At 43.2% G+C, this 23,070-nt stretch overlaps 1 protein-coding gene across 1 annotated transcript in view; it reads left to right on the forward strand.

Moving 5' to 3' along the window:
- Nucleotides 1-9,395, forward strand: part of LOC129151639 (alcohol dehydrogenase S chain-like) — a 40,662-nt gene extending 31,267 nt beyond the window's left edge. The window contains exons 7-10 of the mRNA XM_054727200.1: nt 2,271-2,531; nt 6,754-6,889; nt 7,727-7,865; nt 9,254-9,395. Of these exons, the coding sequence (XP_054583175.1) occupies nt 2,271-2,531; nt 6,754-6,889; nt 7,727-7,865; nt 9,254-9,278 (561 nt within the window). The 3' untranslated portion in view covers nt 9,279-9,395. The remainder of the gene's footprint in view (nt 1-2,270; nt 2,532-6,753; nt 6,890-7,726; nt 7,866-9,253) is intronic.
- The last annotated feature ends 13,675 nt before the right edge of the window (nt 9,396-23,070 follow it).

Below are 23,070 nucleotides of genomic sequence, written 5' to 3' on the forward strand. Positions count from 1 at the left end.
TGCCCAAAATCTTATGGCTGTGACTCACATACCATATCTTTTATAAAACTCCTGCTGAATATTAAATCATCTGTATATATAAAAGGCTAATATTCTAAGTGTCCATCTCATTAATGACGTCATGTAGCAATGCCTGGCTTCCTCTCCCTAGCTACTAGCCTCCTTGGAGTTTCTTCAGCCCAGGAACACGACTTGCTTTATAGCCAGGTGCAAACATTTTACACTGTCACCAAATGTCTGTGAAGCATTTTCCTGTGCCTCATCTCATTTGATCCTCATAGAAGTCCTGGAGTAGGTAGATAGGAGACTCAGTAGAATCCTGTTTTCTTTTTATTAACTGGAAAACAGATTTAGAAAGTTTAGAAACTTGACCCAACTGAAAAGAAGTAAGAATGGTGGACCTTGAAAATGATTTCAGGTTTTCTCACTGCGCAGAATATAGTCAAACACTGCTGCAGTTAAATATATTACCCTTTGTTCTTCCTGCCTGATCTACAATAATAATCTGCTTTGTGTTGATATTTACTGCTGTGTTGCTGACAATTACCTGAAGGAGAAGTTGGGGTGCTTCACTGGGTTGTGGAAAGAATAGTTAAATCAGAAAGCAGGTCTAATTAAGCAAGTTTATTTTATATCTATAAAACGGTAAGTTGACTGACCCATGCGCAATTCATATAAAGCTCTCACTGGCACTCATCGCACCCCATTTGTTTCCATCTGTCATTGTCGATGGTGAATTTGATTGACACTTCTATTATAGAGAAAGGGCAAATAGCAATATTAAAATATTTATTCTAATTAATTTCCTTTCAATATGCACAAATTCGTTCACCAGGGCACTAATAATATAGAGTTACCTGCATTTTAAAATCACAATCACAAGCCTCACATTTTTTTAAGTAAAGTAAAAACTGATGCTGTACCCTAGAGAATGCTTGATTACTTGGGACAGAAGGAATATTTTACCCACACTGAAAGCTGACTCCTATAGCTGACTAGGTGTATTAAACAGTCCCTAGCCAATTTCAACAACAGAGAGCACATGTTTTTCAAATTTCAGTGACTCTAGCACTAAGTCCCTTGTGCAATTGCCTCGTGAGCAGGTGGTCTAACTGAGCCTGCACACAGAGCAGAAGGCAAGCGCATTCATGAAAATGAATTTCATCCATTATTAGAATGTAGGCCAACTTTTATTGCATTATTGTTCGTTAGTGTATTTTAAAAAGCAAAGATAAAGACCCACTAAGATCTCATTCGTCTCTAGCTGTATTAATGTTTCCAGTTTTATTTCCCCGGTTGTTAGGTTTGACTTGAAGCTGAGAATAACTCTTCTCTGCCTTACACCTAATTTCTATTTTAATTGTACTGGCCATGACTACTAAAGCTAATGAAACAAGGAGTCAATCATTGAGAGTTTGATTAGATTACTTGTGGTCTCCTGGAATAACCTTTCCCACTTATTTTATTTCCCAAAATTGCTTCTGTGTATGTACAATTGACAGAAGCCACTAGACTCTCTTCAAGATTGGAATCATTGGCATTTAGACCTCAGAGATCATCCAACCCCCTGGCTCCCAGCCTGGGCTTTCTTTCCATTGGAATCACCTGGGAACCAGGCCCACCTGCAGAGATTCTGATGTCATTGTTATGGGCTGTGACCTGGCCATTGAGAGGTTTTAAAACTCCCCAGGGGGGCTCTAATGTCTGGCAAAGTGTGAGAAGCACTGATCTAGTTCAAACCCCTCAATTTAAATACGAAGCAACTGAAGCCAAAACAGGTTTTGACAGCAGGTTGGACATAAGAGTGTGAATAGTCCTGATAGTGGATAAGACAGGACACTTTATACAGCTTAGGCCAGTGATGGCGAACCTATGACACACGTGTCAGCACTGACACGCGTAGCCATTTCTGATGACATGCGTCCACTGAGGCGGCCACATGCCGAGGATGAAATATTTGCTACTCCTGAGGATGAAACATTTGCGAAATAATGTTTTTTCCTCAAAGTGACACACTACCCGAGTTATGCTCAGTTTTTTGGTGAAGTTTGACACACCAAGCTCAAAAGGTTGCTCATCACTGGCTTAGGCACTTTGCAACAATCTTTACTTAATCCATTTTTTCCAACAATCATTACTTAATCCATTTTTCCAACAATCATTACTTAATCCATTTTTTCCAACAATCATTACTTAATCCATTTTTCCAACAATCATTACTTAATCCATTTTTCCAACAATCATTACTTAATCCATTTTCTGAAACACAGGTGACCCCAGGCTCCACCTGTGCGGTGTTTGGCCTTGGAGGAGTCGGCCTGGCTGTTGTCATGGGCTGTAAAGCGGCTGGCGCGGCCAGGATCATTGGGGTGGACATCAACAAAGACAAATATGCGAAGGCAAAGCAAGTGGGTGCCACTGAGTGCATCAGCCCACAGGACTTCAAGAAACCCATCCACGAGGTGCTGAAGGAAATGAGCGGTGGAGGTGTGGATTTTTCCTTTGAAGTCATTGGTCGGCTTGACACCATGGTATGTACGTACCATGGGATGCCTTGAAATACTGCATTCTGGAGTGTGTTTTTAGGCAACAGAATATAAATATTATACATACAGAATATTTTTCAACCTATGAATAGTGATTTTTCTTCTCCTACTTAGTACCCGGATTATTTAATTTATTATTATAAAAAAATGTTTCATTCCATCAACTAAAAAAAAAAAAAACCTATCTCAAGGAGTATTTCCCTTTTAGAGTATTAGACAACTTAAAATTTACTTTGTTAATATTTAGTTAAAATATTCAATCTCAAGTAAATATAAACCATACAAATCCTGTTCTCAAATTGGAAAGTTTTATTTTTCTATTTCTCCTCACATTTTAAAACAAAATGGTTTAATAATTTTTATGTTTAATGACTTCTGATTTTTTTCATAAACCTCAGTTTGCTCAAAGGAAATAATGAGTAAATTAAAGCAAGTATCATTTTATTAACAGAAAACATGCCCCATTTTACCACAGCATACAGCACCATGCCTGGCACACACATATTAAGCACCAAATCTATGGATTAGACTGACTACTTTTAAACGTCAACAGATTTTTCACCAAAAAGTTTAAGAAATACGTATCTCATAGCGATGGGTTACATGAGACAATGCACGTAAAATACTAGCCCAGTGCCCCTTGCCCAGTGGAAAGCTCCTAATAAATGTTATCTGGTGCTACTGATGGGAAACAATGTTCTCAGTGATGCAGTGCTTCCACCATCTCCACAGCATGCTGATTGTTACTTTCAAATACTTACACACATGACCAATTACCATGAGGAAGACCTCTCCAGCTAAATGCCTTCCAAGTCCTCACGTGGATTGATTGTTACTTTATTTGAAGGCACCAAATGTCTGGTAACACCATGTCCCAAGGTCACCTGGTTTTCCAGATGTCATCCTCCAAAATAAAAGGACTAATCAGTATACATTGCTGGGGGATCCTGACAAAGAGTCCTACTACACATGTTTAAAACCCTGACTGGAAGAGGAAGGCTTTCATTTGGAGTTCCAGAATTATAGGAATAGTTTAAAGTAAAACCAATATACATTTTTGGGAGGTAAAAGCCCATTTAAAAAATGTTCATTTCAGTCCAGCAGGTATGTTAAAAAGTGCTCACCATAATGAATCATCAGGGCAGTGCCAATCACAATTGCAGAGACAATACCGCACCACGCCTGGTAGGATGGCTGCTATCAAAGGGTCAAGAAATGGTGTTGGCCTAGGTCCAGGTGAGGCCACGTGCCCCTGGGTCTGAGAGAGGACACGCACCCCTGAGTCCGGGCGAGACCATGTGTCCCTGGATCCGGGTGAGGCCTCGTACACCTAGGCCCGGGTGAGGCCACGTGCCCCTGGGTCTGGGAGAGGCCAAGCGTCCCTGGGTCCGGGTGAGACCGTGTGTCCCTGGATCCGGGTGAGGCCTCGTGCACCTAGGCCCAGGTGAGGCCACGTGCCCCTGGGTCTGGGAGAGGCCAAGCGTCCCTGGGTCTGGGTGAGACCATGTGTCCCTGGATCCGGGTGAGGCCTCGTGCACCTAGGCCCGGGTGAGACCACGTGCCCCTGTGGCTGGGAGAGGCCAGGCGTCCCTGGGTCCGGGTAAGACCATGTGTCCCTGGATCCGGGTGAGGCCTCGTGCACCTAGGCCCGGGTGAGGCCACGTGCCCCTGTGGCTGGGAGAGGCCAAGCGTCCCTGGGTCCGGGCGAGACCATGTGTCCCTAGATCCGGGTGAGGCCTCGTACACCTAGGTCCGGGTGAGGCCACGTGCCCCTGGGTCTGGGAGAGGCCAAGCGTCCCTGGGTGCGGGTAAGACCATGTGTCCCTGGATCCGGTGAGGCCTCGTGCACCTAGGCCCGGGTGAGGCCACGTGCCCCTGGGGCTGGGAGAGGCCATGCACCCCTGGGTCCGGGCGAGACCATGTGTCCCTGGATCAGGGTGAGGCCTCGTGCACCTAGGCCCGGGTGAGGCCACGTGCCCCTGGGTCTGGGAGAGGCCAGGCGTCCCTGGGTCCGGGTGAGACCATGTGTCCCTGGATCCGGGTGAGGCCTCGTACACCTAGGCCCGGATGAGGCCACGTGCCCCTGGGTCTGGGAGAGCCCAAGCGTCCCTGGGTCCAGGTGAGACCATGTGTTCCTGGATCCGGGTGGGGCCTCGTGCACCTAGGCCCAGGGGAGGCCACGTGCCCCTGGGTCTGGGAGAGCCCAGGCGTCCCTGGGTACGGGTGAGACCATGTGTCCCTAGATCCGGGTGAGGCCACGTGCCCCTTAGTCCGGGTGAAGCCGTGCCCCTGGGTCCGGCTGAGACCAAACCAGAGGGAGTCGGACCTCCGTTACCACCATTTGTCCACCATCCAGAGCTGAGGGGTCAGTGCTGACATGTACACATAAGGAACTGGTGGACATTGAAATTGGGTCTCAAAAAAACTGTTGGTCCAGAAAGAAACTCACTACAGACTGATCCATCTGCCTGTCAGCATAACTATTATTGCTCGTCTCACATTCAGTTCTCATAAGTATATATCTAGTGACATATGATCTCGCTCATCTAGGGGAAATGATGAACAACATAGACTGAGGAACAAGAACAGAACCAGAAGCAAGGAGGCATCGATCGGACTATCGGGCCTCAGAGGGAGGATAGGGGAGGGTGGGGGGAGGGGGAGAGTTCAACCAAAGAACTTGTGTGCATGCATATGAGCCTATCCAACGGTTAAGTTCAACAGGGGGTTGGGGCATGTGTGGGGAGGGGGGGGATGGGAATGAGGGGATGAGGACAAATATGTGATACCTTAATCAATAAAGAAATTAAAAAAAGAAAAAAAAGAAAAAAGAAATGGTGTTGGCAGGGGTGTGGAGGCAAGGTAACCCTTGTGCACTGTTAGTGGGAATGTGAAGTTGTTAAGCATTCTGAAAAGCAGAATAGAGGGTCCTTAGAAAACTAAAAATAAAACTACCATCTGATCTAGTAACCCCACTTCTAGGTATACACCCCAATAAAACGGAATCACTACCTCGAATAGCTATCTGCACCCCGATGTTTACTGCAGCGGATTCACAATAGTCAAAATGTGAAAACAACCTCAGTGCCTGTCAACTGATGAATGAATAAAGAAATGGTGATATGTACATGGTGGCTTATTATTCAGCCACAAAAAGAGGAAAATCCTGCCATTTTCAACAAAATAAGTAAAGCTGGGGACATTACGCTAAGTAAAATAAGCCACACAGAGACAGACAAATACTTTATGATCTCTTTTATATGTGGAATAAAGTTGAAGTCTTAGAACCACGGAGTACAATGGTGGTTGCCAGGGCTGGGGTTGGGTAGGAAATGAGGAGATGATGGTAAAAGGGTACAAACTTTCAGTTATAAGATGGGTAAAGTCAGGATGCAATGTACAGCATAGTGATTATAGTCAGTAATACTGTATTCTACTCTTCAAGTTTGCAAAGGGAATAGATCTTAAGTGTTCTTACTATAGAAAAGAAAAAGGTAACCATGTGAGGTAATGGATGTGTCAATTAGAGTATGATAATGATTTCACGTTGCATATGTATATTAAATCATCATATTGTAGCCTTTAAAAATAACATTGTATAACCTACATTTATACAATTTTTATTTGGCAATTATACCTCAACAAAGCTGAAAAAATACAGAAAAAATTGTCCATATTAGAAATGGACAGTACTGTAGGGATCCATTAAAAAGGGTGACCATCAAGTGGACAAGAGACAAATTGTGATGCATAATGGACCTTATATCTTGTTCACCATCAAAACACCAGGGTTAAAGTACTGAGTTCAAAATACTATTTAATAAGCAAATGAAAAATCAGTTAACCAACTCATAGATAGCCTGACAATTGGGTGATGACAAAACATTACTTTTATTTGAGGAATCAGACTTTAAATAGATACGTTTGTAATAACATTTGCCTCTTCATTCCTTTTTTAAGGAAGAATTAAGTGTACACAATTTCATTCATCCATTGTCTTATTCAAAAAGTGTTTTCTGGACATTTCCTAAAGCCACAGCACTATGCTGGGCTGAGCGTGATGGGACTGAAGAAGCCAAATACATTGAATCTGTTCCCTCCACATGTTTGCAATCTAGCTAAATCAAAATTACATGATACCATGTATCATGAGTGAGGACTATCAGAAAGTCCACTTCAATGATGCCAAATATTAATTTTATTCCAGGTGGCTGCCTTGGCAAGCTGTCAAGAGGCATACGGCATAAGCGTCATTGTAGGAGTACCTCCTGATTCCCAAAATCTCTCTGTGAACCCCATGCTCTTATTGACTGGGCGTACCTGGAAAGGAGCAATTTTTGGTGGTATGTATTTAGGCTTGAGGGCTGAATTCTTTTTTTTTTTAATTCTTTATTGTTGAAAGTATTACATGTCTCCTGTTTTTCTCATTGATTTCTCCTGCCTGCTCCTGCCACCCAGCACATGCCCTCACTCAACTGCCTTCTGTGTCCATTGGCTATGCTTATATGCATGCATGAAAGTCCTTTGGTTGATCTCTTACCCCTGCCCACTGCCATTCTCCCCTGCCTTCCAAGAAGGCTGAATTCTTATTAACCTCAGGATCTCTCCCCTTCATCAAGTGCCAAAGCCAGGTTTTAAAAAGCAAAATGTTTGAAATAAATTAATAGACCCCAAATAAATCTACAGGCTCCAAGCCAACTAGCAGTAGAACTAATACACACATTCCCAAGATAGACATTTCTGGTATCCCCGTAAATTAGGGTCTTTCAGCACCACTTCTCTTTATACATGTGACTACACAAGGCATGGAATATACCTAGTAGGATCCAGGAAACCCGTAGCAATAATTCATGTTACTCTCATTGCCCAAATCTAGACAGTTGCACATTTTGCTCCTTGACTTCGGGAATAACCATGCATGCAATAATGTCTCTGTGAGAGAGCTAGTAACCGAGGACCCTAGTTTAGCTAGTCAGATTTGTTTAAGTAACAAACAAACAAAAAAAGTCTAGCCACTGCAAGAGGATATTGAAGCACTCAGTCTCTCATTGACCTCAGTAATAGTAGTGTGAGTAGAAGTGAGTAGCAGTAGAACTTCCATTTTAATTCTATTCAGAAAGGCTCCTCTCCCTTTTTCTTACCCCTGGCTGCATCTGACAATGATATCATGTTCTTTTCAGGCTTTAAGAGTAAAGATTCTGTCCCCAGACTTGTGAGTGAGTTTATGGCCAAGAAGTTTTCACTGGATCCATTAATAACCCATGTTTTACCTTTTGAAAAAATTAATGAAGCATTTGACCTGCTTCGCACTGGAAAGAGGTAGTTTTTAAGTTTCCTTTTATGGTGGTGGTGGTGGTGGGGTAGGTTGTTTAACAGAGAAAAGAGGTGAAAGTACAAGAAAGACATTAGAGTGCCTTGGTTTTCCATTATTAGTTCAGTCTTTGCATGCAGTACATTTAAGATCATATAATGAGAAGCTAGGAACAGTTGTTTTGCTTTCCAGTTCTGCTGAAATGAAATTACATATGTTGGTTACAGTGAATCTAAATGATCAAAGCCACCTATCCTGTATAATAAAAGGGAAATATACAAATGACTGAACAGCAGAACTACCAGAATGCCTGCGGCCCCTCGCCCCAGCCGGCCCCACCGCCAATGGGGGCCATCAAGGGCAGGCCGGCTGGACTCCACCAGTGCACAATTTCATGCACCAGGCCTCTAGTCTTTATATACAAAAAACACTCACCCTTGCTAAGAAAAACAATCAGAGTCCCACAGTCATTAGCATAACATGGAGTCACTGTAGCCTCTGCCTGGCCAGTTAAAAGGTTGACATTAATGTAAATGCAAATTATATATAGGATTAGGTGGAGCTACATTGGGATTGCTTTAATATAATGGAATATTTAATATAAATGTTATATTAAATATTAATGTAATATAATATATAATATAAATAATTTTTAAAGGCAACAAGACCTTCTCTAAAAGTATTTATACATCAGAAGATCATTTTGAGAAAGAACAAGAGTTGCAGTATAATCTGCCTGATCTTCCTGAGAATGGAGTCTCTCTAAATACAAATCAGCTTTATCTTCTTCCTAAGGCTCCTTAAGCACCACTTTATCAGAGCTCTATTAAATCTTCTTCATTTCCTGTTACATCATTGCTTCCTTCAGGCAAGATACCCATTATCTTGTAATTTGTGCAATTTTTTCTTCAGGTTTAAATCCCAGCAATTTGCACTAGATGTGTGACCTAGAGCAAGTTACAATATCTCTAAGCCTCAGAATTTTTAATCTCTAATCTTTAAAGCCTGCCTCATAGCATTGTTATGTTTAAGTGATAAAATACACAAGGAACATCTATGGAGTATGTGACAAATAGCAAGAACTCATTACCCATTGTTGTTTTCAATTCATTATTATGTCAGGCATGTAGACTCTGAAAATGTTTTTTGAGAATCCTAATGCATAATAAAGCCTAAATGACAGCCAAGTTCAGGTTTGAGTTTAAGGTTGGAGAAAACACAAGACCGAACCCGACAAGGTGAACTGTCTTTGACTTGAATGCATAGGGACAGGAAGGGAGAGGCAAGAAATACACCTGTTCACTGAGACACAACAAATGCCTCTTGGACTCTTACATGGAAGAATGTGAACTACATAAATATTAAAATAATTAATACCTTTTATTTTGTGTTTCAGTATCCGTACCGTCCTGACATTTTGAGGGCATACAAATGATGTGAAGTCATTTTTCAGGCAAATATTTAAAATCCAAGTGAAAGTTAGATGAGCCATCAGCTGAGTAATTGAATCCAATAAACATTTCTTCTTAGTCACTTCACTCATGTTGCAAGGTGTCGTCTTTCCCATTGAGGAAAAGGATTTCTTTGACTTCTTGCACTTTTTGTACCTTTGCCACCCTTAGTCACTGAAGCCCAGTGGAAGAGGTCCTCATTTTGCTTGCCCCCAGCATACACTTGTTGGTCTCTTGTGCTTGAAGTCTTCTACTTCTGCCTCTACTTCCACTGCCTGTATTTTCCTTTCTATGAAATGTACCAAAGCCCAAAGGTAAAAACTGCTGGGGAAAGGGTACACTCAGACTTTTAAGTGAATACAGACCAGCATGTCTAAATGCAGGAAATTTCTTAGGGAAATATGTCATAATCATTTTATATGACACAGGGGAGTGTATTTATTGATTTTATACCCTTTGCACTGAATATATGATTGTTCTGTAAAATAAAAGCAATTTCGTGCTACCTGAGAAGGATGTGAGGTTCAGATGTTAAATGTGAAAATGGAGCTATTCCTAGAAACATATTTTAAAAACCTGGAATTTTTACTCATGAAAGTACTTCATTGGTTAAAACATATTAATTATTACTTTAATTATTTATCATTAACTGAAAATGAGTCATACATAACTAAAAAGTAATATGGTAATTTAAAGTGTAGGGATGTAGCCGAAACCGGTTTGGCTCAGTGGATAGAGCGTCAGCCTGCGGACTGAAAGGTCCTAGGTTCGATTCCGGTCAGGGGCACGTACCTTGGTTGCAGGCACATCCCCAGTGGGAGGTGTGCAGGAGGTGGCTGGTCGGTGTTTCTCTCTCATCGATGTTTCTAGCTTTCTGTCCCTCTCCCTTCCTCTCAGTAAAAAAATCAGTGAAAAAATATATTAAAAAATAATAAAAATAAAATAAAATAAAGTGTAGGGATGTAGCAGGTGTGGACATGTAAAATGGTAACTACAAAATAGCACAAACATCAAAAGCAATCTGTTTTCTAAATGTGTGCATATATACAGATGTATTTTTTTGCAAAAATTATTTTCTATCTAGAACTTTTCTTATTAACTACTATGTCTTAAATCAACCGATAACCCTGGAATTAGTTTAATATTTTTAAATATGTGAAGTCCTATGGTATTTTGTTAATGCTTCCCCACAATCAGGGAAAGATTTGCATTTTGGATTTATCTCTAAATGTATATTGGAAAACTTATTCCTGTAAGGAGTTTTAGCTTTCTCCAAAAGTGTATTTGATTCTGTGTCTATAATTTATTTGGTATTGTGGAGAGGACTCTAGACTAGGACAAGTGATCTCCCACTTCTCTGTGACCTCCTGTAACTTACTCAACCTCTCTGAGCCCATTGTACCCTTTATTTTTAAAAATTATTCTACTAACCTCTAATTAATCCCCTTTTAATGTGCACGAATTTCATGCACCGGGTCTCTAGTCCTACCTTATAATAGAGAAACATGCAAATTGACCTTACCTCTGCTACACCCACGATTGGGCCGGCGGGAGGCTGGGAGGCGGGACTCCGGGTGGCCTATCCAGCAGTTGAGAAGATCAAGATGGCGGCGCCCAGTCCTCTTAGTTCCAGGGGTCGCTGGGAAGATCGCCACTCCGGGGAGGTGAGGCCGGGCTGCCCAGCCACTCCTGGGGGTCCCTGGGGAGATCGCTGCCCCAGGGAGGCGAGACCTGGCTGCCCAGCTGCTCCAGGGGGTCCTTGAGGAGATCAGCAACAGGGGGGGGGGTCATGGCCGGGCCCATCCAGCCGCTCCCGGGGGTCCCTGGGGAGATCGTCAACCCGGAAGGGCGTGCCGGGCCCTCCCAGCCGCTCCCAGGGGTCCCTGGGAAGATTGGCAACCCGGGGTGCATGGCCGGGCCCGCCCAGCCGCTCCCGGGGGTCCCTGGAGAGATCAGCAACACAGGGGGCATGGCCGGGCCCACCCAGCCGCTCCCGGGGGTCCCTGGGGAGATCAGCAACACAGGGTGTGTGGCCAGGCCCGCCCAGCTGCTCCCGGGGGCCCCTGGGGAGATCGGCACACCAGGGAGGTGAGGCGGGACTCGCCCAGCCACTCCTGGGGTCCCTGGGAACATTGCAGGCATGTGGTTGCTGAGACCCAGACCAGGCCTCTGGCCACAGATTCATACCTTTGTGGAGACCTAGGGCAGGGATCTGCCTCATCTGCAGAGAGACAGAGGTTCTGCAGTGCCCCCAAGAAGTGGGTGGGCCCAGCCTGGGATTAAGGTGCATGGAAGGACTCCTGGCAGAGGGCCAAGGACCCTCACCCCTGAGGCGGGGGTTGAGGGGTGGTGCCACCTCAGCGGAGGGGTGCTGCACTGCAGGGTACTGGACTGACTGATGTGATTCAGAGAAGCTCCCAGTGCTAACCCGCCACGCTCAGGCGGCCTTCACATTTCACAGGCGGCGACTCCTGTTCCCGCCTTGACCCAAAAGCAAGCTCACGACACCCTGCCCCATGGCAGAGCATGCCTAGGCAGTGAGTAGGAAGCCTTCCACCTGCTTCGGAGAAGGGGGGCCAGTAAAGAATGGGGGGAGAGGAAAGAATGTGGAGCATCCGCAATGAAGAGGTGCTTGAGAAAGAGGCTCGGAAGCCTGACTGGAAGGTTTGTTCTGTTTGCTGGGCCGCTGCCCCTTAGGAAGTGCAAAGAGCATGGCTCCGAGGGCTTCCTGTGTGCTCTAGGGCTTCCTGAGTCAAGTTCCACAGCCAACTGGAATTGGCCTCAGTTTCCTGGTCTGTAAAATGGATTAAGTGTGTCCCAGTGCCTTCACTGAGCTTTGATGGCCAATTGAGATACTATATAAAGAAAATGAAGGAAGAAGTGAGAAAGAAAAGGAAGGATGAGCAACACAAAAGAAAGACTGAAAGGAACCTGTAAACCCATTGTCATTTAAATAGGGAATATAGTCAATAGTGTTGTAATGATGGTATGATGCCAGGTGGGTACTAGAAATATCAGGGAACACTTTGATTATATGATTGTCTAACCACTATTCTGTAACTAACATAAAACCTGAAACCAATACAAAATAATGTTGAATGTAAAGAAATGAAAATTGGAGTGAAATTTTTATAAACTTTAAAGTTTAAATAAAAGCTGTAAAGGAAGGAAGGGGAGAATAAAAAGTGTTTTTCATTTTACCACTTCATTAAAAAGACAGTTGTCTTTATATGGTGCTTTTATACTTTTCTAAGTCATTATCTCATTTTAATTTCCAGGCAACTTAAAGACAAGATAAGTATTCCCTCCACTATTCAAAGAAAGGAAATCTTGGTGTCTGGTCCTAATGATTCAATGGTCAAGCCCTTATTGTAAAGCAGGGTTAGTAAAATTTTCTGTGCAGGGTCATATCTATACTAATAAAAGCCTTGGGGGTGATCAGGCCAGCAGGGGAGGGTATTTGGAGGCAATCAGGCCCGCAGAGGAGCAGTTAGGGGGCAATCAGGCAGGTAGGTGAGCGGTTAGGAGCCAGTGGTCCCGGATTGTGAGAGGGATGTCCAACTGCAGGTTTAGGCCTTATTCCACAGGGATCGGGCCTAAACCTGCAGTTGGACATCCCCTGAGGGGTCCCATATTAGAGAGGGTGCAAGCTGGGCTGAGGGACACCCTCCCCAGTGCACGAATTTCGTGCATCGGGCCTCTAGTATTTATATAATAGACTCAGAGGGGAGAGGGGAGGGAGGCAGGAAGATATTAACCAAAAATCTTATATGCATGTATGCATAACCCATGGCACAGACAATAGTGCAGTGAAGGCCTGGGCAAGACCCAGGTTAATGGGGACATCTGTAACACTTTCAACAATAAAGGTAATTTTTTAAAATAATCCTAGGAACTAACTTCAGAAAATGAAAACTCTGTCCATCAATTATCCCAGTTATGAGAGATTTTCTGACCTTGAACCATAAAGCCAGGGTGACAAAGGCCAGGATGATGCACACCAGACTATCACTTGACCAGTTTTTGAGATCTTATCATAATGTACTGTACTGGTCTGCATATAGGCAACTTTTCAACTGCCTCCTTTTGATCTCTTTGTTCTTCTTTCCCTCATAAAAACTGTCTGTTCTAAGATGTAGAGATAGGCTTTGTGACAAGAATCCATCTTCTCAGGTGTCTGGCACTTGAATAAACCACTCTCTTTTTTCACCAGCATCTGTCTCATGAGTTTGGCTTTCATGGCAGCAGGCACTGAACCTTAGTTCTGATTATAAGAGTGGATGGGAGAACGAGATTGGGAAATAACTGGGCAACTAAGTATTTCTTTTGAACAACCCTCAATAAATTAGAAGTGGAAAAAGCTGAGTGAAGTAACTTCCTTCATTAATGAAAGGAAATACTAAGGCATTTGTTTTATCTTTCCAAAATCTTCAAAATATAATGAGTACCAGGAAAAAAATTAGAGCTGTTAATGACCCGTTATTTTTCATTTGCTTCCTTTACCTCTTCAGGGACATTTAAAGATAGGACTTTGAAGAATATGTTGGTTAGCTTTTTCAGTGTGAGCAAGATTTGAGGCTCTCTGGCCACTCTTCCTCCATCTCTGCAATAGTTCTGAAGAAAAGGATTGAAGAAAGAAGGGGAAAGGATAACAATTATATCCAAAACTAATACCTAAAGGCAAAATTGTCAATGTTTAAGTTGAATTTTGAATTCTGTGATTACAATGATTGTTACCTAGGAGCAAATATTTACACCTAAATTTAAAGGATGAAGAATAGTTTGGAAGAAGGAAAGTTGGTTCTGCAGACAGAGGGATCAGCATGAAAGAGCAGAATGTGTTTAGGAAATTATAAGCATTTAGTATTGCTAACCTGAAAACTTCATAATGGGAAATGTCTGGGTCAGGTAACCGTGATTCTTGAATTCCTCTAAAGAGCTTTAGATTTCATCATCTGGATAAAGGGAACTCTATTATAATCTTCTGTCCCACCAAAGTGCCTCAGTGATTGAGCATCAACCTATGAACCAGGAAGTCACAGTTCTATTCCCTGCCTGGGTTGTGGGCTAGATTCCCAGTAGGGGGTGAGCAGGAGGCAGCCAATCAATTATTCTCTGTTATCACGGATGTTTCTATCTCTCTCCCTCTCCCTTCCTCTCTTACATCAATAAAAATATTTTTAAAAATTTTTCTGATTGCATTGGTAATATTATTAGATTAACATATTAGAAGCTCATTCTTGCAGCCCTGGGTGGGGGTATTAGAGATGAGGAGAGAAACAGAATGAGGAGGATTTAGCTATGTACAGACAAGAGAGAATGGGGCCCATGATATTTATTTTTAAATACTTCTTTATTGTTAAAAGTATTACATAATTCCCCTCTTTTCCCCCATTCACCCCTGCTGCCCCCCTCACCACCTGCCTCCATCCGAGGCCTTCAGCACGTATTGTCTGTGTCTATGGGATTACCTCCCACCCACCCACCCTCCCCCACCTTCTCTCTGAGATTCTGCACTCTGTTCCATGCTTCCACATCTCTTGATCCACTCCCTTCATCAGTTTATTCTGTTACATAGATTCCACATATGAGTGCTATCATGTGATACTTGTCTTTCTCTGACTGGCTTATTTTACTTAGCATGACACTCTCCAGGACCCTCCATGCTGTCTCAAAGGGTAAGAGATTCTTCTTTTTCACTGCTGCATAGTATCTCATGGTATAAATGTACCACAGCTTTTTTTATCCATTCACCTGCTGATGGACACTTGGGCTGTTTCCAGATCTTAGCTATTGTAAATTGTGCTGCTATGAACATAGGGGTGCATACATTCTTCTGATTGGTGCTTTGGATTTCTTAGGATATATTTCTAGAAGTGGGATCACTGGGTCAAATGGCAGTACCATATTTAATTTTTTGAGGAAACTCCACACTATTTATATAATAGTTGCACCAGTCTGCATTCCCACCAGCAGTGCAAGAGGATTCCCTTTTTTCCACATCTTTATCAGCACTTGTCATTTGTTGATTTGTTGATGGTAGCCATTCTGACAGGTGTGAGATTGTACCTCATTGTCGTTTTGAATTGCATCTCTTGAATGATTAGTGACTTTGAACATGTTTTCATATGCGTCTTGGCCTTCTGTATGCCCTCTTTGGGAAGTGTCTATTTAGGTCCTTTGCCCATTTTTTAATTGGATTGTTTGTCTTCCTTTTGTTAAATTGTATGAGTTCCTTACATATTTTGGATATTAGCCTTTTATCACATCTATCATTGCCAAATATATTCTCCCATATAGAGAGCTCCTTTTCCATTTTGTTGATAGTTGTTGTTGTTTTCTTTTTTGTTTGTTTGTTTTTTTTTGCTGTGCAGAAGCTTTTTATTTTAATGTAGTCTCATTTGTTTATTTTCTCCTTAGTTTCCTTTGCTTTAGGAGATGTATCTATAAACATATGGCTAGGATAGACCCGCCCCTCGCCCAAGCTGCAGAGCTTTGCGCAGGGACGCGCTCCCCCTTACGGAAGTTGGCGTGCGGGACAGAAGCAGCTCCCTGTCGGGGAAATCTGTCAGTGAACACAGAGGGCTCCCCTTTGGGGAATTTGGGGGAATTTGGCTTGCGGGTCACAGTTCCCCATTCGGGGAATCATAGAGCGTGCACAGAGGGGCTTCCCTTTGGGGAATTTGGCGCGCAGGACGGACTCCGCCCCCCTTCAGGGAATCTGGGAGAGTGCATGGAGCCAGCTCACCTTCAGGAATTTGAGAGTGTGTGCCCTAGCCAGTTTGGCTCAGAGGAGAGAGCACACACAGGACGCAGCTCCACTTCAGGGAATTTGGCACGCCGGACACAGCTGCCTGGGATCCCTGACTCACAGCACATTCACACTAAGAGCCAGCAACCCCAATTGTTGGTGCATGCACACACAGGGACCCTGATTCTCAACGAGAAACCCCACAAGGCAACAGAGACTCTGACACTCGATTCTTGGTGCAGACACAGGGAAACTCTGACTCCTGGCACATGCTAAGGATCTCATTTTCGGCACATACCAACAGTGTGGTGCAGAGAGGGCCCCTGATTCTAAGTGCGCACACGAGACCACACAGAACACAGGGGACACTGACCCTGGGCAAGTCTGGTTCCCACCAACCAAAGGCAGCCACACGTCCTAGTGTCAGAGCACTTCAGTGAAACTCGGGTGGAGCGAAGTCCCCATAGCACATGGCCCAGGTCCACGCAAACGGAATCTTGAGCTTTCTGGTGATAGCCAGAATGGGGAAACGAAATAACTCACAGAGGAAAGAAAATGTGGAGTCGCCAAGAAATGAAATTAGTGAAACTGAAGCTTGCAACATGACCAAAAAGGAGTTCAGAGTAATGGTCATGGAATTTATACATTGGATGGATGAGAAAATCAACAACTTATGCAAGAATCAGGAAGAAATGAAAAGTGATATAGCTACAATCAAAAACACCATGGAAAGTTTCAACAGTAGACTATAAGAAGCAGAGGACCAAATTAGTGAGTTAGAAGATCAGGTATAGAAACAAGCTCAATCTGAACAGCAATTGGAGAAAAAAATTAAAAATCAGGAGGAAAGCCTAAGGGAGCTTCAGGACAACATGAAACAAAGTAACATGCGTATAATAGGGCTGCCAGAAGGACAAGAAGAGCAGCAGGGATTAGAAAATCTATTTGAAGAAATAATGACAGAAAACTTCCCGGATATGGGAAAGATAAAAGTTACACAAGTACAGAGAGTCCCAAGCAGGATCAACCCCAAAAGACCCACACCAAGACATGTCATAATTTCAATGGCAAATATAAATGATAAAGAGAGAATCTTAAAGGCGGCAAGAGAGAGACAGAGAGTTACCTAAAGGAACACCCATCAGACTGTCAAATGATTACTCAAAAGAAACACAACAAGCTAGAAGTGAATGGAAGGAGGTATACAAAGTGTTGCAAAGCAAAGAACTGGATCCAAGAATACTATATCCAGCAAGACTATCAATCAAAATTGAAGGGGAAATCAGGAGCTTCGCAGACAAAAACAGGCTCAGGGAGTTTATCACCACCAAACCAGCAATGCAAGAATTGCTAAAGGGAATACTGTAAAAAGAAGAAATAAACAGGTAAGAAGGAATACAGACACAAAAATAGATATGACTACAAACAAATACCTTTCAGTAATAAATTTAAATGTAAACAGACTAAATGCTCCAATCAAAAGACATTGAGTGGCTGAATGGATAAAAAAAACATGACCCATATATATGCTGTCTATAAGAGACCCACCTCAGAACAAGAGAATCACACAGATTGAAAGTGAAGGGATGGAAAAATATCTTTCAGGCAAATGGAAATGAAAAAAAAGCTGGGGTAGCAATACTTATATCTGACAAAATAGACCTCAAAGTAAATGCCATAACAAGAGATAAGGAAGGCCACTTCATAATACTAAAGGGAGAAATCCAACAAGAAGAAATAATTCTGGTAAACATATATGCTCCCAATATAGGAGCACCCAAATACATAAAAAAAACTCCTGGAGGATATCAAGGGAGAGATTAATAGCAATGCAATCATAGTAGGAGACTTTAATACCCCACTATCACCATTGGACAAATCCTCTAAACAAAAAATCAGCAAAGAAACATCAATCCTAAATGACTCACTAGACCAGATGGAATTAATTGACATCTTCAGAACATTTCACCCCAAAGCCACAGAATATACATTCTTCTCAAGTGCACATGGGTCATTTTCAAAGATAGACCATATGCTGGGTCACAGGCAAAGTCTCTTCAAATTCAAGAAGATAGAAATTATATCAAGCATCTTCTCAGATCACAGTGGCATAAAACTGGAAATCAACTACACTAAATACAATCCAAAGAAATCAAACACATGGAAACTAAACAGCATGCTATTAAACAAGGACTGGGTCACCAGAGAGATCAAGGAAGAAATAAAAAAACATCATGGCAACAAATGACAATGAAAACGCAGCAATCCAAAATCTATGGGACACAGCGAAAGCAGTCTTAAGAGGGAAGTTCATAGCTCTACAAGCCTATTGCAAAAAAACAAGAAACAATGGTAATAAATTACTTAACCCTACAACTCAAAGAGCTAGAAAAAGAGCAGCAAGAAAAGCCCAGTGTAACCAGAAGGAAGGAAATAACAAAGATCAGAGTGGAGATAAATGACATAGAGAACAAAGAAACAATACAAAAGATCAACAAAACCAAGAGCTGGTTCTTTGAAAGGATAAACAAGATTGATGGACCTCTAGCCAGGCTCACCAAGAAGCAAAGAGAGAGGACCCAAATAAACAAAATCAGAAATGAAAGAGGTGAAATAACAACAGCCCCCGCAGAGATACAAAGGATTGTTACAAAATACTACAAACAACTCTATTCCAACAAACTGGACAACCTGGAGGAAATGGACATATTCCTAGAAAAATATAACCTTCCCAAAATCAATCAAGAAGAATCTAAACAGCTCAATAGGCCAATAACTATGGACGAAATTGAAGCAGTCATCAAAAAGCTTCCGGCAAACAAAAGCCCGGGGCCTGACGGCTTCACAGGAGAGTTTTACCAAACATTCAAGGAAGAACTAAAACCTATCCTCCTCAGACTATTCCAAAAAATTCAAGAGGAAGGAACACTCCCAAGCTCCTTCTATGAAGCCAGCATCACCCTAATACCAAAACCAGATAAAGATAACACAATGAAAGAGAATTACAGACCAATATCCCTCATGAACATAGATGCCAAAATCCTCAACAAAATTCTAGCAAATCGGCTCCAGCAATACATCAGAAAGATCATACACCATGACCAAGTAGGATTTATCCCAGGAATGCAAGGATGGTACAATATCCGCAAATCAATAAACGTGATACATCACATAAACAAATTGAGAGATAAAAATCACATAGTCATATCAATTGATGCAGAAAAAGCATTTGACAAAATCCAACACCCTTTCTTGATAAAAACTCTCAACAAGGTGGGAATAGAAGGCTCATACCTCAACATAATAAAAGCTATATATGATAAACCCACAGCAAACATCATACTCAATTTCCCCTAAGAACAGGAACAAGACGGGGATGCCCACTCTCACCACTCCTGTTTGACATAGTACTGGAAGTATTAGCCATTGCAACTAGACAAGAAGAAGAAATAAAAGGCATCCAAATTGGAAAAGAACAAGTAAAGCTGTCTTTATTTGCAGACGACATGATATTGTACATAAAAAATCCGAAAGACTCCGTCAAAAAACTAATAGACTTAATAAATGAATTCGGCAATGTAGCAGGATACAAAATTAACGCCAAGAAATCTATGGCCTTTCTATACACCAATAGTGAACTTACAGACAGAGAGACTAAAAAGGCAATCCCATTTACCATTGCTCCAAAAAAATTAAGATACCTAGGAATAAACTTAACTAAGGAGGTAAAAGACCTATACACGAAAAACTACAGGACACTGAAAAAAGAGATAGAGGAAGACGTAAACAGATGGAAGAACATACCGTGTTCATGGATTGGTAGAATCAATATCATTAAAATGTCCATACTACCCAAAGCAATCTATAGATTCAATGCACTCCCCATTAAAATACCAATGGCATATTTCACAGACCTTGAAAGAACTCTCCAAAAATTCATCTGGAATAAAAAAAAGACCCCGAATAGCCACAGCAATCCTGAGAAAGAAGAATAAAGTAGGAGGGATCTCAATACCAGATTTCAAGCTGTATTACAAAGCCACTGTTCTCAAAACAGCCTGGTACTGGCACAAGAACAGACATATAGATCAATGGAACAGAATAGAGAATCCAGATATCGACCCAAACCACTATGCTCAATATTTGACAAAGGAGGCATGAACATACAATGGAGTCAAGACAGTCTCTTCAATAAATGGTGTTGGGAAAATTGGACAGATACATGCAAAAAAATGAAACTAGATCACCAACTTACACTATACATAAAAATAAACTCAAAATGGATACAGGACTTAAACATAAGATGGGAAAACCATAAAAATACTAGAGTAATCCACAGGCAGCACAATCTCAGACATATGCCAAAATAAATTCTTCACTAACACTGCCCCTAGGGCAATGGAAGCTAAAGAGAAAATTAACAAATGGGACTATATCAAAATAAAAAGCTTTTTCACAGCAAAAGAAACCATCAACAAAACAACAAGAAGGCCTACTGCATGGGAGAACATATTTGCAAATGGCATCACTGATAAAGTTTTAATCTCCAACATCTACAGGCAGCTTATACAACTTAATAAAAGGAAGATAAATGATCCAATAAAAAAATGGGCAACAGACCTAAATAGAATATTTTCAAAAGAAGACAGAAGGAAGGCCAAGAGACACATGAAAACATGCTCAACATCACTAATTATCCGAGAGATGCAAATCAAAACAACAATGCGGTACCATCTCACACCTGTCAGAATGGCTATCATCAACAAATCAACAAACGACAAGTGTTGGCGAGGATGCGGAGAAAAAGGAACCCTCGTGCACTGCTGGTGGGAATGCAGACTGGTGCAGCCACTGTGGAGAACATTATGGAGTTTCCTCAAAAAACTCGGGGAGAGGCCAAGCGTCCCTGGGTCCGGGTGAGACCATGTGTCCCTGGATCCGGGTGAGGCCTCGTGCACCTAGGCCCGGGTGAGCCCAAGTGGCCCTGGGTCTGGGAGAGGCCAAGCGTCCCTGGGTCCGGGTGAGACCATGTGTCCCAGGATCCGGGTGAGGCCTCGTGCACCTAGGCCCGGGTGAGACCAAGTGGCCCTGGGTCTGGGAGAGGCCAAGCGTCCCTGGGTCCGGGTGAGACCATGTGTCCCAGGATCTGGGTGAAGCCTCGTGCACCTAGGCCCGGGTGAGCCCAAGTGGCCCTGGGTCGGGGAGAGGCCAAGCGTCCCTGGGTCCGGGTGAGACCATGTGTCCCTGGATCCGGGTGAGGCCTCGTGCACCTAGGCCCGGGTGAGCCCAAGTGGCCCTGGGTCGGGGAGAGGCCAAGCGTCCCTGGGTCCGGGTGAGACCATGTGTCCCTGGATCCGGGTGAGGCCTCGTGCACCTAGGCCCGGGTGAGCCCAAGTGGCCCTGGGTCTGGGAGAGGCCAAGCATCCCTGGGTCCGGGTGAGACCATGTGTCCCAGGATCCGGGTGAGGCCTCGTGCACCTAGGCCCGGGTGAGCCCAAGTGGCCCTGGGTCTGGGAGAGGCCAAGCGTCCCTGGGTCCGGGTGAGACCATGCGTCCCTGGATCCAGATGAGGCCTCGTGCACCTAGGCCCGGGTGAGCCCAAGTGGCCCTGGGTCTGGGAGTGGCCAAACGTTCCTGGGTCTGGGTGAGACCATGTGTCCCTGGATCCAGGTGAGGCCTTGTGCAACTAAGCCCGGGTGAGGCCACGTGCCCCTGGGTCTAGGAGAGGCCAAGCGTCCCTGGGTACGGGTGAAGCCAGATCCTGGGTCCGGGTGAGGCCGTGCGCCCCTGGATCCATCCGGGTGAGGCTGGGTCCCAGGCCCGGGTGAGACCACGCGCCCCTTGGGTATGGGTGAGGCCACGTGCCCCTTAGTCCAGGTGATGCCGTGCCCCTGGGTTCGGCCGAGACCAAACCAGAGGGAGTCGGACCTCCATTACCACCATTTGTCCACCATCCAGAGCTGAGGGGTCAGTGCTGACATGTACACATAAGGAACTACTGGACATCGAAATTGGGTCTCAAAAGAACTGTTGGTCCAGGGGGAAGCTCGCTGCAGATTGATTCATTTGCCTGTCAGCATAAATATTATTGCTCGTCTCACATTCAGGTCTTATTAGTATATATCTAGTGACATTTGATCTCATTCATCTAGAGGAAATGATGAACAACATAGACTGAGGAACAAGAACAGAACCAGAATCAAGGAGGCATCGATCGGACTATCGGGCCTCAGAGGGAGGATAGGGGAGGGTAGGGGGAGGGTGGGGGGAGGGGGAGAGTTCAACCAAAGGACCTGTATGCATGCATATAAGCCTATCCAACGGTTAAGTTCAACAGGGGATTGGGGCATGCGTGGGGAGAGGGGTGGGATGGGAATGGGGGGATGAGGACAAATATGTGACACCTTAATCAATAAAGAAATTGAAATTAAAAAAAAAAAAAAAAAAAAAAAAAGAAACAGGCTTTGGAAAAGGAAAAAAAAACAAAAAAAAAAACAAAAAAAAAAAAAAAACTGAAAATGGAACTCCCATTTGACCCAGTAATCCCACTCCTGGGAATATATCCGAAGAAACTAGAAACAACAATCAGAAAGGTTATATGCACCCCTATGTTCATAGCAGCACAATTCATCATAGCTAAGATTTGGAAACAGCCTAGGTGCCCGTCAGCAGATGACTGGATCAGAAAACTGTGGTACATCTACACAATGGAATACTATGCTGCCATAAAAAAGAAGGAATTCTCATCATTTGCAGCAACCTGGATGGAATTGGAGAACATTATGTTAAGTGAAATAAGCCAGTCAATGAAAGAAAAATACCACATGATCTCACTCATTTATGGATAATAAAGAACATTATAAACTTGAACAAAAAGACAGATGCAGAGACAGTAAAGCATCAAACAGACTGTCAAATTACAGGGGGAAAGTTAGGGAGAGGAGGGGGAGATAAGAGATCAAAATCAAAGGACTTGTATGCATGCATATAAGCATAACCAATGGATGCAAA

This window comes from Eptesicus fuscus, chromosome 2 (assembly GCF_027574615.1).
Source record: "Eptesicus fuscus isolate TK198812 chromosome 2, DD_ASM_mEF_20220401, whole genome shotgun sequence".
NCBI lineage: Eukaryota > Metazoa > Chordata > Mammalia > Chiroptera > Vespertilionidae > Eptesicus > Eptesicus fuscus.